Source organism: Trichoplax adhaerens, genomic scaffold, assembly GCF_000150275.1.
Source record: "Trichoplax adhaerens TRIADscaffold_4 genomic scaffold, whole genome shotgun sequence".
Lineage (NCBI taxonomy): Eukaryota > Metazoa > Placozoa > Uniplacotomia > Trichoplacea > Trichoplacidae > Trichoplax > Trichoplax adhaerens.
The window spans coordinates 3,033,860-3,050,943 of NW_002060946.1; the positions used below are offsets into that span (position 1 = coordinate 3,033,860).

Genomic DNA, 17,084 nt, shown 5'->3' on the forward strand with positions numbered 1-17,084 from the left:
CATTATTATATCTAAAAGAGCAAAGCAAACGATATGATACATTGAATACTTAGCACCTCAACTTTAGTTTAAGGTACGTATCGATCACATCACTTTATTTTTGGACTGTACAGTATTATTTTGGCATGCTGTTACTTAATGACATACCTTCAAATTGAATTCTTCTATTAAAACAGAACTGATCTTATTGTACAATGTATAGCACATATAAATTGCAAGCAGTGCACTACATATGAATGAACTGCGACTAAACAATACTAGAATCTTACATATCATGACATTAAATATTGATATCAAGGTACTTTTACAGATAAAAACGATGTACAGTAAGTGCAAACCTTATGGATTCAAAGTACTGTTCGTTAAATAGGATTCTAACACGAACTTGTAATTATTATATCGAGAACATTTAAAAGTTAATGTTGTATGGTATTAGAAATATTTTTCAAGCCAAATGTTATATTTTATCCATGTATCGTGTGCCCTGACACGCCAGGTTACCGCAAATATTTGCAATCAAGAGATAATGTTTATAACCGATGGCTTAGTTAAGTCCAAGAAGAACTTTTGCTTCGTTGCTATTAGCTAGGAGCGTATCACTACTATACTTGTGTAATAGTTCCTGCAATTGAATGAGAAATGAGATGTAGGTAAGTTAAACTATTACCATTCTTTGACATGCAGAACATACTAAAACCATCTTATCATGTATCCTATAGAGTTCTACGACTATGTAATGATAATGCAAATAATCGTATTAAATCTATATTGCGTTCTTCCTGTTCATACTGGCATTATTCACGTTAGCTCAGATAAAGAAGAGATCTAATCAAAACTAGACTTATCACGCACCATTTTCTTCCTCTTTACCAGTAGTTCCTCAACCTTTCAATTTGATAATTACACTTATTTAGTAAGCAGCACACATAATTTTAGAGTTAATGTGTTTTAACAATTACAATATTAATATTAGATTACTTCTTTCTGCGACGGTACAGGAACGTGTACTGCAAACGATTGGTCGGATTTATCTTTACTCTGTTCGCCATTATCATTATCCTTTTAATTAATCGCAAAATTTAATATTAAATTGGTGGACTACTCGTTGCTATTATCTACAAATTTACGCTAGTGATTAATCTATTGATATTACATTAGTATCTGCGACGGCATAGATATTTTGTTCTTCTTTATCCTCTGGAATTTCGCCTCTTTCCTTCATGGCATTCCATTCCTTTACAGCCGCAGCGACAACTGTAAGAAGAATTTTCGCATTAGCCTATACATATACATGTTGGATACATTTTCTATTTTAGTGACAGAACAATAAATATTAGTACTGACGTGAAGCTTCTGCTTCTTTCTCTAATGGTACAATTACGCCGTCATCTTCATCACGATAGCCATAATAATCAGCATCTACATGACGATATAGTTCGCCTCTAGTACGTCTTGGCTTTTCAGGTTCTGTAATCATGGTTTAAATATTTAAGGTTTTTTAAGTTATCATCAATTGAAATTATGCTATAAAAATCATAGGTATAAACATTATCAATATGATTACTTTCTTGTTCAAATAGTTCCCTAACTCCTGGTAAATCTTTTGCTGCCCCAAAGTATCTATTAATAAGAGTTATATCATTAGTAAGACCTCAGTAATTTTCTCACAACCTTAGGAAAATTCTAATAAGTAAAATAAAATAGGACCAACTTGTAGCCACGATTGCCTGGAACTTCTTTGCCTTCGCGGTCGAGCATCTTCGGTCCCACTTTCTATTGTCGTAGGAGAACAATCATGGTCTTTTATATCTAAATGCAGTATAGGATTAGTACAGTAGAATCAAGGTCTATTTACCGCATAATCTGGGCCTCCTAGTTCTTTGATACGATCTTGCCAATATCGTTTTTCTCGTAGTAATTTATTAATTTCGTCGTTTAAATCTCGAAGTCGGAATTCTCCTAGACCAGCTGATCAATGGTATGAATAAGAATTAGCTCGACTATAAGCATCTTCTAAGCCATGTATAGTTTAGCAAAGTTGTCTATTAAGGTATAGGATGATACCGTTCTGTATTTGGGCTACTTTCTTTGCTATTTCACGGATAATTTCTCGTCTCCACTTTTCGGCTGCTGGTAAATCATCACAATCACTTGCAAGAAAAGGTCTTCGCTCCTGTGTGATGTAAAATGTCATTTAGCATAATAGTGGAATTCCGTCTAAGACGCCAATCTATTTGCGTCCCTTTTTTACGTCTAGTTAGCAGAGTTTTATTGACAGTAGAGTCAAACGATATTATAGAGTAAGTAGAATAATTAAAGCTATAACTCATTAATCAGCACTATTACTCAGTTATTATAATATTAAGAGTACCTTCATTCCTCTGCTGTCTTCAGCTGCTTTGGCTGCGCGAAAGCGCGACAACATTGACCTAAAGTGGAAAAGGCAAGCTCATAAGCAACTGTAGTACTAAAGTGTACAGCATCGTCAATCCTTTTGTAGACATGAATATCTCCTTATTCAGTAAAGTATTAAATCCATGGATGATGGATAAGGTACACTAATACATATCCTATCCATCATCATAAGGAATAATTTCTTACATTGCTTTCTCTGCATTACGAGCCTACCATTTGAAAAAAGTGCAAAATAACCGGTCAGTAATACCATTTGAATCATGCAGAATACGCAACAAGATTTCAATTGCAAGTCAACAGAACAAATCTTTCACATATCAAGTATTCACTGACCATGATTTCCTTCTGATAGACTCCACTAAACGTCTACAATTGGATATTATAATTAATTAATATTAGAATCCACTTTTAGCAGGCCAATTTTCTCGGCGTGCTTGTAAAATCGATCAAGACTGAGTAACCACCAGACTAAGATGGATTTTTCGGGTGTATTTATCTGCAGAAATACAGTATATAACGTACAGTAGGGTAATGTAGCAGCGTTTTCATACAGTCTACAGTGGGAATATGCGCCAACTTCGTTTTTACTATCAACTTCAAATGCATATGTATGTCCTGTACAGTACACTTGAGTCTATACAATACCCTATTGTGCCGCAACTGCATGATTGGTCTTGACTGAAGAACGATCCATAGTACCAAGCGTCAGCCATGGACTTCCAATCCATGGAAAGTACTGTACTTTCTACTGTAGCAGGCGAGGAATGGACTGTAACACAGGGTACTGTACACTGTATAGTATCGTACCGTATTTTGCGCGCTTTGTGCTACTTGTTGCCTTCATTACTCTATACTGTCTATAGTGCTGTACTCGTCTGCCAGTCTCACTTGTGGACCGTACCACCTGATTCAGTGCCGCATGGAGTCCATCAGTGGAGCCCTGTGCCCGGCTGTGCGTACGGACAGATGATGCACGTCTACTGGCATAACGATTTGATTCAACCAACCGGACTGACGGAGTAAAGCTATTACAGGACAACACAGTACAGTACTGTACTGTACTGTACTGTACAGTATAAGCCAGCCCGAAGGACAGTACAGACTGTACTGTACAGTGTACAGTACTGTAGTGTGCAACAATTGGACTCAGCCAACCGGACTGACGGAGCAAAGCGAGTACCCCACAAAACAGTATACAGTAGAACCCAGGCCAAAGGACAGCACAGTAACTGTAGTATGCAACGATTGGACTCAACCAACCGGACTGACGGAGTAAAGCCACTACGGGACAACACAGTATATAATCGTCTCACAAAATTAAGCATAGTAGCAGTTAGAATTCAATTGAGAATGATACGATATATGGAAGAGAATTGAAGATAAACAAATATGCGCTATGGATAGTAGCTTTGCTAACGCTTCAGTCAGTGAAATCTTAACGGATGATTTACTATCCACCAGTTTAGATGCTTCTATTTATCGATCGTCATCGTCATCGGAAAATGAAGATAGCGATCGAAAGCCTGCCAAAAGTGGCGGGAAAATCAGCAAACAACGATTAGAACGAAAAGAGTTAAGGCATACCTTGCAGATATTGAAATTAGAGTTGTCGCAAAAGAGTGCTACTATTGATAACCTTCGATCTGAATATACAATGAAAATAGACGATTTAGAAGATCGATTAGGCGAAGCATTACATCAGAAACAAATTATTCAAGCCCAAATGGAAGCGCAATTACAAATGCTGCAAGATAGCTCAAAGAATCGAACTGAAAAAATGACCGACAATATGGCAGTTATTCAACAGCGACAACGCTCTCTAGAAATGGCTAATTTAGAATTACAAACGCGCTCTGGTGAAATACGCCATACCTTATCAAATATAGATAATTTCGAACATTTATATGATGATTTAAACGACAAAAACCCTCACGAGTTGGCATTACCTCATTATGCAGTGGTAGGTTTTACGTAACTGCAATTTTATGTGCAATAGCCTATTATAGTTTCATCTGTCGATGGCTCGATAAATAGACGGGTACGGTTGAAAGATGTCAGGCTGCAGCGATATCTTCATATGCACAGGATATACTGCTACTATAAACTGTTTAGACATTAAGTAGGCCACTAAAAATATGACTGATAGAATGCATAACTAGACATTGTCAAGATAGCTATTACGCCTGTTTTGCGGTTGTAGTCGTTTCAACTAGTTGCAGTAGTAATTGAAGTACGGTAGCATTATTAAGGGGTTGTATAACCCAACCCACTAGCGCTGTATTTTAATCGCATTAACAATTCTATCCTGCGCTTCTACAATATTTTCATAGCTTAAATTTTTTGAAGCAATCCGACCGTTAAGGCGAGAAATCAATGAAATAAAAACCTTGAACATTGATTTAAATGACAAGAATCGTATACAATCGGAGCAAATTTTCCAATTGCAAGATACCTGCGATCAACTACGTAATGAAAAGACAGATATGAATATCCAAATGCAAAAGTTAACTTTAGAGAATGAGGATTTTAAGAGTAAGATAAAAGCCATAACCCATAAAGAAGTAGCATTTGACCAGCTAGAAAAAGAAAAGCGAGCCCTTGAGCAAGAAGTACAGATGTTAAGAAATGCAGCATCGATAGTGGAAGGAACATTACATGCTAGGACAACGGAAAGAGATGATTCAAGCAAAGAGGTAAACATCTTAGAGCAAAAATTAACTATACAATCTATCTATTTAGGATGTTTTAACGATCTAGATCGTATTCTTTCTTTCATTCAATCGTTTCGGATAGTTGGCAGGTTGTAGGCAAGCACTAGCCATTTTACAGCAAGACAAAGTATATCTTACAAAACAAGTCAATGAAGCCAATTTTAAAATCTCTCGTTGTCAAGAAAAAGCTGAAACTTTGGATGAGCAGTTAATTACGGCTAAACGTGCTAGAGAAGAATTGTATGAAAAGTATATGTCTTGCAGGTATTTTATACTGTAAAAATAATAATGTTGAATAGACCTGATTGTTGAACAATGGCCTCTTATACGCGAATACTCTGTTATGTTATAGAGCATACTTGAATTAATTATAATATAAATTAGAAGCTAGATACATTTCAAATCTTTATTCTATAAATATAACTGCTTAGAGAACAATATAAAACAGAATACGAAGAGCGTCTAGCAGCTGAGCTAAAGAATCTACGAGGTCAAACTGAAGCTGAAATGGAAAGATTGAGATCCACAACGAGAGATGTATACGATCGCGAAGGTCGGCAGCTACGTGAAGCTCGTGAAATTGCAATTCATGAGCGAGATCGCCTTGTCGTCGAGCTGAAAGTAAGCTTCTAAATTAATTTGATTTTACGCGCCTTGCATACCGAAATTTAACTACCGTATAATGTAATTCGTTATAAAACTACAGGAGGCTAGAGGAAATTATGAAAGTATATTAAAAGAATTACATCGACAGCAAGCTGATACAGATACAAAATTAAATGATCTGCTAACTGCAGCTAAGGTATCATCATTTGAAAAGGATCGCATTCAACTCATTTATGAAGAGAATTTAAAGTCTTTACGCAATTGCAAAGACCAGATTGAGCTTCTTCGAAAGAAAAACGAGGTAGTGAATATTCGTTTACTAGTTAATTATACACAATGTATAATTGATTGTAATAATACTTATTTTACAGATCCTTACCAAAGAATTATATTCACTTCAATCATCAAGTGAAAAGCGTATTCATGAGTTGGAGACAAAAGTCACCGACAATAACGGCAAATTAAGAACATACGAAAAATTGGAGAAAGAATTAGACGAAGTAGTCATGCAGGCAGCAGAAGGTAATGGCTAAATTTTGTTCTCTATTACTTCATCAATTTTTGTATAAGAAATCCTTTCTTCGTCATAATTGGTTACTTTTTATGTTGTATTACTATTACAGTGGCTGATGAGGCAGACGCTGAGCAGCTCTTATACTCGTATGGCTATGGCGCTAACATACCCAGCTCTTCAAAAAGACGACTACAGCAGAGGTATTGTAATCTTTGATATTCACTACAGTCTACTAGATTGCGTAGTCAGGATATAAACTTCATTTTGCGTACGTTAACAAATGATTGTTATAGTGTTCATTTGGCAAGAAGAATCTTAAAACTAGAGAAGGATAATACCAAACTTAAACAAGATTTACAAAATTATCAAATAAAGAATGAGCAATTAAGCGATGAGGTTACAACCCAAAATTTTTTATTCCAGTTAAACTAGTAATGGATAGCTCACATTGTGGTTGCGTATTTAATAAATTAAAACACTTAATTTACGATCCTTGAAGGTGGCTAATAGTACCAAGTTATTAAATGATGCTCAACAACCTTATAATTATCTAATTGAGAGCATAAAAACCAGAGATCAACAAATAGAAACTCATAAGAAATTAATTGCCAACTTACAGAATGATACCAAGTAAGCTTATAAGATTAATTAGCCCTTCTAATTGGTAATGAAGAGATGGCAACAATATTAACCAATACAAATATTTCTGCTTTTAACAGGAACTTGGTGCGCGAAAAGAATGACTTGTTAAAGCAAAAAAATCAATTGAGTAGTTCTCTTGAAAGATTATTGCTGAATAGAAAGGTAGCATAATAACAGAGAAACTTATTGTCGCCTAAATGTCTATAATATTGTCTGCATTGTGTTTGGCACGATAGCGTTATTGGTGCAATAATTGGTTACTATTCTAAGTAAATGTATTCAATTTCAGGAACTTAATTCTATAAAAGACATAATTACGCATTTGCGGCAGCATCATGGATTTGAAAATGTCGCTAGCATCCCCACCCCGTTGAATCAAGAATCAACCCAATCTTCCGAATTGCCGCCGCGTCCAACCTTATTTGTATGTGAGCAGTTTACATTGTATAAGATACGGATACTTTTAAAATTTTGAAGGGCTCCATTGAACTGTTATCTAGTGTTCTACGTATTACATTCATCTGCATGTATGCATAAATATCTATGAAATTAAAGTTACTACTAGGATGACATACGTATCAGCGTTATAACGCTTACGTTTCGCTGACACAATTTGATGGGCCTTTAATTATATATTAATGATATAAGACATATTGCACCTTATTGAAGACATTAATTTATGTTCAGCTATTGCTACACTTACTAAGCATGCAGTAAGCGCAAACTACTCGTGTAATTAATATGATGTGCCTTGTGTGACGTGAATGCTAATATCATCGCTTGTTTTATAACAGACTAAGAAACAGTCGCCGTCTTGGTATCGACAGTTGGTCAAGTCAAATTCTAGATGAAGTAACAAGATGACGACGATGTATATATTTCTGTATAGCATAGTATGTACTAACTGTATATTGATAGTGTTTATAGCAAGGTGATATAACTGTACATTGATCGATTTTGATCAGAGATATCTGTCATTTTCAAATCGAACCTGTTGTATTGACGATAAGTTAATGATGGATGGGCAAATCTATAAATAGATTGCTATTACCCTATTGAGCACACTTGTACAGGTATTTTAATCGATTATAAAATAAATTTATTTGTGTAATCAAATTATTCTTAGGTCTTGATACTTTTGTTTAGTTCCACGTTCTACTATTATAAATTTGGACCAACGTTATTAGAATTTATAAATGTTGTTTTTCGTTTATTATTCTTGGTGGGGACGTTGTCAATGAATTTTTAATGTATTGCACGAGTACGCAGTCAGAGGAAAACGTTTACAATTCAGTTTGTTCATGTTGCAGTTTATATTGTATAACCCACTACTGTTTCTAGCGAGGAACAATTCTTATTTTACGCGATACACAAATTATCATATCAATTTAATATACTTTCAACAAGCTCATTTCATGTCTTGTTCCTCGTTGTGCTATCGGTAGTCACGACGCAATATTTATTTTGTGATAGATTTAAAATTATTCTGTGAATAGGATTATCTTTTCCGACTATGTACTTACTGTGCTAGCAATGAGTTATGTTCTTCGCTGCTGCCGGCTCTTGATCAGACTCGCTACCTATACAATACATTATGATCCTGAGCCGGAATGGCATTATTTTAAAAAAAACAAAATAATAGGCATTCTTAGATGTTTATTTTGACAAGTTGGCTCTGACGTCTGCAGAGGAGTAAATCAAAGAGAGTCGTTCTTGCGTCTAAGAAGGTATTTTGTCAACATGCAGAACACCATCCGATATGGGAGGACTCTTGTCGCAATGACTGTCGCTAAGATGATTTACATATAATAATAATAATGTAATCCGTCCCATTACCAATGGAATGGAAAGTCCATTCTACGATTGGTGAATATATTCAATTCACTTATCGCAAATGAAATTGCAGAGGCATGCAATGGCTGTACTGTACCTACAGTTGTAGCAGTAGGTAGATCAGTGGGTTCAAAAATGGACGACATTTGTGGTCGAAATTGTAAAATATTACGACTTCTAGCCAAGGGCAAATGGGCAATAGCATGTCCAAATTAATCATAGACTAGTTAAAAGAGTGACAGACTCGATTCAAAGCATGCGTAGCTGACTGCTCTTAGTGATTGACGCCAACCCGTATACAGTACAGTATACAAGTTATGCTCGTACAGTATACTGTAGGCTACAGTACTGTACTGTACAGTACAGTGTAGTGTACTGTACTGTACTGTACAGTATGTGATCCAGTATACTGTACTGTACCTGTATTGTCATCGGTGTACTGTAGGAAAACAGATGTCGTGCGTTGACTGAAGCGTGACGTTTGCATCGTGGCACAACGTTCAATGCGACATGTGTTTTACACATGTTGATAGTCTGCATAAGATATCGTTGCATTGAAAGTGTACCCAGTGAACAAAGTACCAGGACTGAATACGGATAGGAGAGGAAGCGACTTGATGATTGATTGATTTTTTTACATGCAGAAATGACAGTAGTCGGCTAGCGTACGCAACGCCAGTACTTGTTAAAGCGTTGACTACAGTTCACTACTGACCAAAAGGTCACTTCCAATGCCGTCGATTGTTGACTCATACTGTACGTCAACGTTTGAATTAGGCCCGTACGACGCAGGTGGAACTCAACCGGGACGACGACAATGCATCGAAGAACAAAAGCTAGCCCCACCAGCTAGTCAGCAGTCACTCGTCCCTGAGTATCAGACTCTGCCAAAAATTGAAATTACAATGCAAAGTCACGCACTTTGAACTGTGGTCCGGTCCTCTACAGTACGATACACTGTAGACGACAGGGCTGTCGAGCATTGTCCTGGAGCTGTGGCTGACTGCATCCACCACGCACTCGATGCGAGTCATACAACTCGCGTTGGCCTCAACCAATCAACGACAAGTTGGTTTTTTATCTTGCAGCTGTGCGGACAACTGGACAACGACTCAAGCAGCCAACTCAGACGTGCATTGATGACGCTACTGAGTGCACTCTCGACAACCTCGTTGGGGAAAAAAATTGAAATACAAAATAGCAAAAGAAATTAATGCTCAACTTGCAGTGAAAATAGCACTGGATTGCTTGGTTTTTGCCTATTCGACACAGTATTGATTTACTTTGTGGATCTTTCAATTCAATCCTATCGATTAATCGTGGCAAAGAGTTGATTTCAAGTTGGTGCACCAGCTCAATTTTCATGCATTGCCAGTGACAACTCCGACTGTGTCATTAAAGGTAAGTCAGCGCAAAATGGACATGCAGCTCTCGACTGCCTCCGACAGAAAATAACATGTAAATTGATCTATCGTGGTAGAGTAAAGCAAAGAATCTACTATTTTGTAACCTTGATCAGCTACGATCACAAACGATTATTCTCTATGCTGTACTAGTACAGTGATTGCAGGACTAGCCAATCCATTCTATCTTATCATGCCCTCGAGAAATAACTCGACTCACCAGCCATCATTCTCAACCACTTGAAATAGGCACCAACGACAATCGACTATCATGTCCAGCGTACAGTACTGTCAAGGAAAAATTTAAACTTTTAAAATAGAAATGCTACTGTAATGGACAAGTCAATCATGACAGACAGTGTAGTTGAATTAATGAACTGAGCAAATTTCTATCGACGGTAAAACACAGATGCCAAGTCTTGACTCTTCAAATCGCCTCTTCTAACCGCAGTACACCATATATAAACTGATACTATTTATATAACTGATCCAACATGGACTGTCCTTTTCTCTCTATCCACATACATATCCAACGTATATACTGTACTATACTGGTATAGCTTGACTTCCACTAATCGACCAGTAGTAGTAGCCGTTTTTCAATTCGTTATTGTCTAGCTTAACGGATACTCTCTTTCCGTAATGACTATCCTTGTTGAATTATCCTGAATCATTTCATACCAGGTACTGTACATACTGTACAGTAGTCAGTTGACTAGTGCTGTCGGAAATGTATCCATTGGACAACTAAAATGATAAATTATGTATCAAATCCAGCGCATAACGAACGATAGATAAGTACTAGCGTACGTGCTTACGTCTTGAATAATGATCGATTAATGCATCTGTACAAAATACAAATGGTAAAATACATCATAATCAATTTCGTTAAAATCAAGATCTGCCATCGATTTGTAGATCCTCAGTTACACCATGCACATGAATTAACTCCTATGTTAATAGTATTGTTACGATCGACAAACTAATTGCAATAAACGACCTGCGCTAATGGAAAGGGCAATGTGTTATCTTGTACCAATCAAGGAAAAATTTCACATCAGTTGGAAAGAAGTATTGTGACGCACTGCTATACACTGTACATTACTTTAATTTCCTCATTTTGCCATGAAATCGATAGATATCAAATAGAAAAGTGTAATGTTGAACCTCAATGAAAATCCAATATCACCCTATTGAAAATTATTATTATTTTTTTTTGGGGGGGGGGGAAATACTGAACACATTCTATAGTGTTGTACAACTTGTCTTGAAAAATTGTTAAAAAGGCTTGTGATACCTTCTATTTGGCTTATTATACTGGTTAACTAATTGATCCATTACTTGATCTGATAGCACGACAAAATACTGTTGGAATAAGCAGACTCACAACCAATTTTAAAACATACTGAATAGTCTAAATACAAAGGAAACAATATGACTGACACCAGCTCATTAACTGATGAAGAATACCTGGATAAATACAAGATACGCAGCATTCTACAAGTAAGTTTGTTGTTAAATTAAGGAATGTCTTTTCTCTAAAATGGTACTTGTCATTCAATGAATATCCTATTACCGATATGATCAATTACAGTAATATGTTGCTCTTCTTTCACTATTCTAAAGTGGTTGTGTTTATAATGCATAGAAAAAAGATACTTTGATTAATCCCCTGTCTACCTATACAATACTGATGAATTATCCATAATTCGATTAAAATTCCGTGATGATTATACATATCAATCTTTATTACGTTCTCCTATCTGCTATTTCATCTTCGACGTTTTGGAGGCATAACCACAATCCTCCAGTAATTACAATCCGATACAAATCACTTCTTACTAGTTATTCGATACTGTCAACAGTATTGACTAATGTAAAATCAATTAATTATTACTTAACAATCTACTAATTCCTTGGTACATCTGCGTCAACGCTGACAATATAGCAGTTAGACCCATGCGAAATTTGGTTCAAGGTGGACAGCCAACTAAATAATTATTGCTACAGTGATAAAACGATTGTCTTGAATAGTTTAAGAGTTCAATCCAATCCAAAGTTTTGAATCCATTTTGTGAGTAAAATACAAGTAATAAATCACTTTCGTTAGCTTTCATTTACTATACTGTACATTTGCTTAAATAAATTATAATAATAATACCATTAATAAAATCCAGGTGCACTGTACAATAGTCGTGTATCGGTAATTATCTTGGAGCATTATTTCAAAATTTCTACTGCACCTACTCTTATTAATTAAGACATTATTGTACTGTAGATACTAGCGTTGCTACATGAAATCAAGCACATCATTGGGCAATACTAGAAAGATTCTGTTTTTGCCACCAAAGTTTAATCTTTTGATCCGTACAAATCATTACACTTACTCAATTGCTAGTATGAGCAACCTACAGGATGTAGTTATTCGTCATTTTGCTATCGTATAACTTATTTCATGAATACGAGTACAATTTCAGTGTTGCAGCTCAGTATCATTTTTTTTGACAACATTTTTGTTCTTGTGCTTTCTCTAAGTAAGATCTTGTTTTGCCTCTGTTAGTACAGATGTGCGCTTTTAGACAAGATATTATTATGATTTTATTGTTAATTCGTAGTTATTACAGTGGCAGTAGCCAACAAGAACGATTAATCCCACGGTTGAATATAAATAGGTTATTATGATTTGAGACTCCGGTTGTAAACTTATTTGTATTTATTAGCAAATACTACAGTATACTGTATACCAATTAGAAATGATATATTACTAGAGGCAACAAAGTATTATTCAATGTAAACTATACTCATACATTGGATAATTTCTTGGGTAAATCTTATAAAATGACTGCATGCTAACTAGAGGGCAAGAGAAATAATTCTTTTCATCTGATATAATTGTGCTACCGTAGTAAGACCTAATGAGCTGCAACTTTTAACAACTATACTACTGTACTGTACAGTTCGATTGGATAGTTGACTTATATATTAAATTAATCAGGTACTTTATTGCTAGTCCGCTAAAGTTGTAATTCTTCGTAAATTACGTTACTGTAGGTGACTTAAACACAGACCTAGTTCATAATCACAGGAAAACCGATACTTGCATGTGTAGGTAGATTAAATGGTGTAGTGTATTGACAAACTGAATGTTGGTGATCGGGTACAGAACTATTAAATCTCCTTTTCTACACGCTATTCACCTTTACGTTCACTCTTTTGCGAAAGTTCAATTTGTATTAGAAAAATAGAGGAATTGTTACGACCCCAAAATAGATCCACGACCGGTAAATCTTATCGAATGAATTCAAATAGCGCATCAATTTGACTATTCAGATAATGCTTACGCTTTACGGTGATCTCAGATCGGCTCATATCAAGTCGCCTTTACACTACTCTTTAACTTCTTAATTATTACCAGGTCTTAAGCCTATTTGGCTAATGTGCAGCTAACTATTCATTGAATTAGTTGATTTATTCACAAGCAAGTCATTTACCTACAGAATGCAGTAGCTCATGACAAAATCAAGAAAACTCACTCAATTAAACACTTAACATATCGCGATGTACCTATCCATAATACTGTACGTAAATTTATGTATTTATGTATACTACAGTACAACCAGTACTGTTCATGGTTTAACTACTGTATTGTAATTTTTTGAGACTTTCTTATATTTATTTATAATAAACTTGATCTGGCTGGCCATACGTAATAAATAAGAATACGGCACAATTAACGTGAACATATCAGGAAAACAAGTACAACTTATATACCATCTTATTCGTATGATAAAATATTTTGCACTTTCCTATCAAAAGAGGTTGCCAAAAATTGTATTCTATCGGTTCAACTCTACCGAAAGGGTTGTAATGATATTAGAAACTTTGTCGATCATAACGATGTCCTTTACCAGTGTATGATCTTTAGGAACATACGTAAGAACTGGCTACTAAAAATTCTTTTACATTTAAGGTTAAAATTATTCTTTTACTAGACCTTATTCCGACAAGTTCTTCACGATCGTCCTTCAAACCCTATCAGTTACTTTCAAAAATGTCTTCAAGAAGATCTTAAGGTGGGTAGTAAACTAAAACCATTTATCATATATTCTCATCAACATCACGCTAAATTTTTGATAATGTGGTTTCTATGAGGAATTGAATTCATCGCGTTTGAGTCGATAAATATCATAATTTTATCCTCTAATTACTAGCTTGAATCAATAGTATTCGTTGCAATCGGAGTCAGATCATTCTTTTTATAGAATACAATATCACAATATGCGTACTTTCTAAGAGCTACTGTTAGCTAGTATATTCTTTCGTTAAGTTATTTCCGTTAATGATATATTGACGAAAGCTTTACAGAAGTAATTATTCCTAAGAAAACGTAAATTTTTTCGACTTTTCTTGCGAAATAATTAAAATATTTTGCACGTATGCGGTATTGATCTTATATTAACGTTATTCTTCTTTTATCTAAAATGCATTATTTCTTAATGCTCAATCGCTTCAATAATATAATTTTTATCTGATATTGGGCTTCTATCAAATATGAAGTGCAATTAAGCGACTCAGCATCAAGCGTACAAAAATACGATACACTTGAAAACCGATTCAATTAATTAATTATAGCGAAGATTAATCATACGGTGTATTATTGAAAATTCGAATTAATAATTAATTAATCAGTTGCGTAAATTTCAAAAACGTTAAAAATAGCAAAGGTAACTAACCACTATGAGTCCATTTAACGAACAGTAAGAACGTTCTCTTACCGAAGCACTTTAAAGTAATAAGAATTAGTCGTCATTTAACTATTTTGATATAAATTATTCTCGCTATTTACGACACTACGTTTGGGCTTATGATAAAAGAATTCATCATTATTTCATTTTATGACTCACAACGATTAATAATTAATCTACCTACGGTAGTACGTGTGCCTTGATCCTGTATCAATTCATACTGATAAATACTAGAAAAGATGTATAGATTCTAAAACGCACTGTTTCATGTTATACTTGTAAGTGTAGTGCAATTTGTTTAATCCATGCAAATTCTAGATGGCGATTACTCCAAGATTTGTTAGATTACTTGTGTTGAATATGTTCATATAGCTGAACAATCAACATCGTTTCATTGTTATTTCATAACAATCATTTTTGTAATTTGTTTTTTGTTGATCACGCGTATTTACCCTAGTGTAACATCATTGATATATGAATACATAAATGTCCGATTAGGAAGGACTATTGGATGAAATACGCGATGGTTTTAACCACGATGGAAGGCATGATATTCCCCAGTTATTATTTCCTGTTGATGGAGGTAAGCTGAATAGTGTGATAAAATACCTTGCCTGGGATAGCGTTGATAAACAGATAACTGTTACAATTTGACATAAATTCGTAAGTTAAGAAATAACGTTAAAAATAGATTGCTTTCATTTTGACATTTGGTGGAGGTTTTTAATACTGAAGTGGAAATATTATGAAGCTAGATATTTTGGACACCAATATATAGTAGTACAGAATGAATAAGTTAATTAGGCACCAATACCTTTTCTGTACAGGGATTGTTTGCGCTATGCATATGTATATGTTAACGTATTAACTTGCAAATGAGCTACTTTTAGTACCGACGCTATTGTGCGACCTACTTTAAACTAAGGCTTAACGTTATGCGTCATCGTACGAATATTGTTGCCCCAATATGAAGTCCTAAAATGTTATAGAGCTATACTGTAGTTTAGCAGCTAACCGTAAACTCACATACTTAGTAAAGTTCTATTATTACTACACTGTTCAAGTCTTGTTCCATCGCTTTAATGATTTAGTTGAAGAAATGGTGTCAGGACCCTTCTTAGAAAGGATTGACTACTTCATAAGCATTTACCATCAATGGAATTAACACTGAACATCTTCATGACACTTTTTTAATTGACTGCTTATCACAGCTCTATTATGGGCTTTCATTCATGATTAATTATTATTATAATGATACTTAAATGTTTTTATCATGCAGTAATATTGTCCAAGTGTTTCTTGTATAACGCGCATGAGGTTAGACTGCTCACAAGTAGTAAAATTTAATAGGCAGTCACTAATTAAAGAAGGGAATTAAAGAACTAGTACTGATTTGAAGATTAAATGACGTTTATATAGCTATATGGCTAAGAATTAATACACATAGTATTACAAAACTGTTGCTTTGTACTATATTTGGGGAGATTATGACGATATGTATGGGCATTGACCTGAAGTTTAATATTATCTGTGTATTCATAGATAAATCGTACATCTAAAATACTAATTATTGTACTATACCTCAATATCTCTGTTGTTTTCAACTTGTTCTAAATTTACAACAATAACAATAATGTGTAAATTGACTTAGTGCTTGTTTAAAGACTTGATATAACAGCTACAACACATCTCCATATTCTGTATTTGCTGTAAGAAATCTTGCAAAAAGGTCATATATACGTATTACGTACTCGTAACCAGTAACTGTATATCGTTAAATCCTAGTAGCAGACATTAAAAGTACGTACGCTAAAAGAAATACAAAAATTTAGGAGAATATTAAGACATTGTTAAAGTACCAGCACTCATGTTGTTGCTAATTGTAGACTATTAGCAAGCTGAATATGAAATACAAATTACAGTTATAGATTACTGCTATGATGCTAGAATCATTAATATCCAAGATATTATTGTACTCATACTTTGATACAACTTACAAATTACGCATTGGAATCTATTGAATACTTAATTATAATCATCTGAAGGTGATAGTACCTACTGCGAAAGATAGCATTCGTAAATGTTTAATTAAACCTTTTTCAGCCAATTATCAGATACCTGATGTCGAAATTCACCTGTCATAGTAATCTAGTTCAATGGTCATTCTATAACTAATGAGAAATCTATCCTTGCTATATCATAGAGCATTGAAATC

At 34.7% G+C, this 17,084-nt stretch overlaps 3 protein-coding genes across 3 annotated transcripts; 2 read left to right on the plus strand and 1 right to left on the minus strand.

Annotated features, from left to right (window-relative positions):
* Positions 1-544: 544 nt before the first annotated feature.
* Positions 545-2,194, minus strand: TRIADDRAFT_23391 (uncharacterized protein; the record flags this gene model as incomplete). The annotated part of the gene is made up of 9 exons (XM_002111916.1): positions 545-622; positions 853-885; positions 979-1,059; positions 1,154-1,254; positions 1,345-1,467; positions 1,565-1,620; positions 1,712-1,773; positions 1,856-1,968; positions 2,065-2,194. 9 exons carry the CDS (start codon positions 2,192-2,194, stop codon positions 545-547), a joined length of 777 nt encoding a protein of 258 aa, XP_002111952.1.
* A 1,617-nt stretch (positions 2,195-3,811) lies between these two features.
* Positions 3,812-7,059, plus strand: TRIADDRAFT_23663 (uncharacterized protein; the record flags this gene model as incomplete). Its single annotated transcript, XM_002111413.1, has 10 exons — positions 3,812-4,375; positions 4,746-5,108; positions 5,209-5,390; positions 5,558-5,747; positions 5,833-6,036; positions 6,104-6,254; positions 6,356-6,446; positions 6,540-6,642; positions 6,746-6,876; positions 6,966-7,059. The coding sequence occupies 10 exons, from the start codon at positions 3,812-3,814 to the stop codon at positions 7,057-7,059; spliced, it is 2,073 nt and encodes a 690-aa protein (XP_002111449.1).
* Positions 7,060-11,558: 4,499 nt separating this feature from the next.
* Positions 11,559-17,013, plus strand: TRIADDRAFT_55491 (uncharacterized protein; the record flags this gene model as incomplete). The annotated part of the gene is made up of 5 exons (XM_002111414.1): positions 11,559-11,627; positions 14,117-14,197; positions 15,368-15,452; positions 16,149-16,186; positions 16,915-17,013. The coding sequence occupies 5 exons, from the start codon at positions 11,559-11,561 to the stop codon at positions 17,011-17,013; spliced, it is 372 nt and encodes a 123-aa protein (XP_002111450.1).
* Positions 17,014-17,084: the final 71 nt, after the last annotated feature.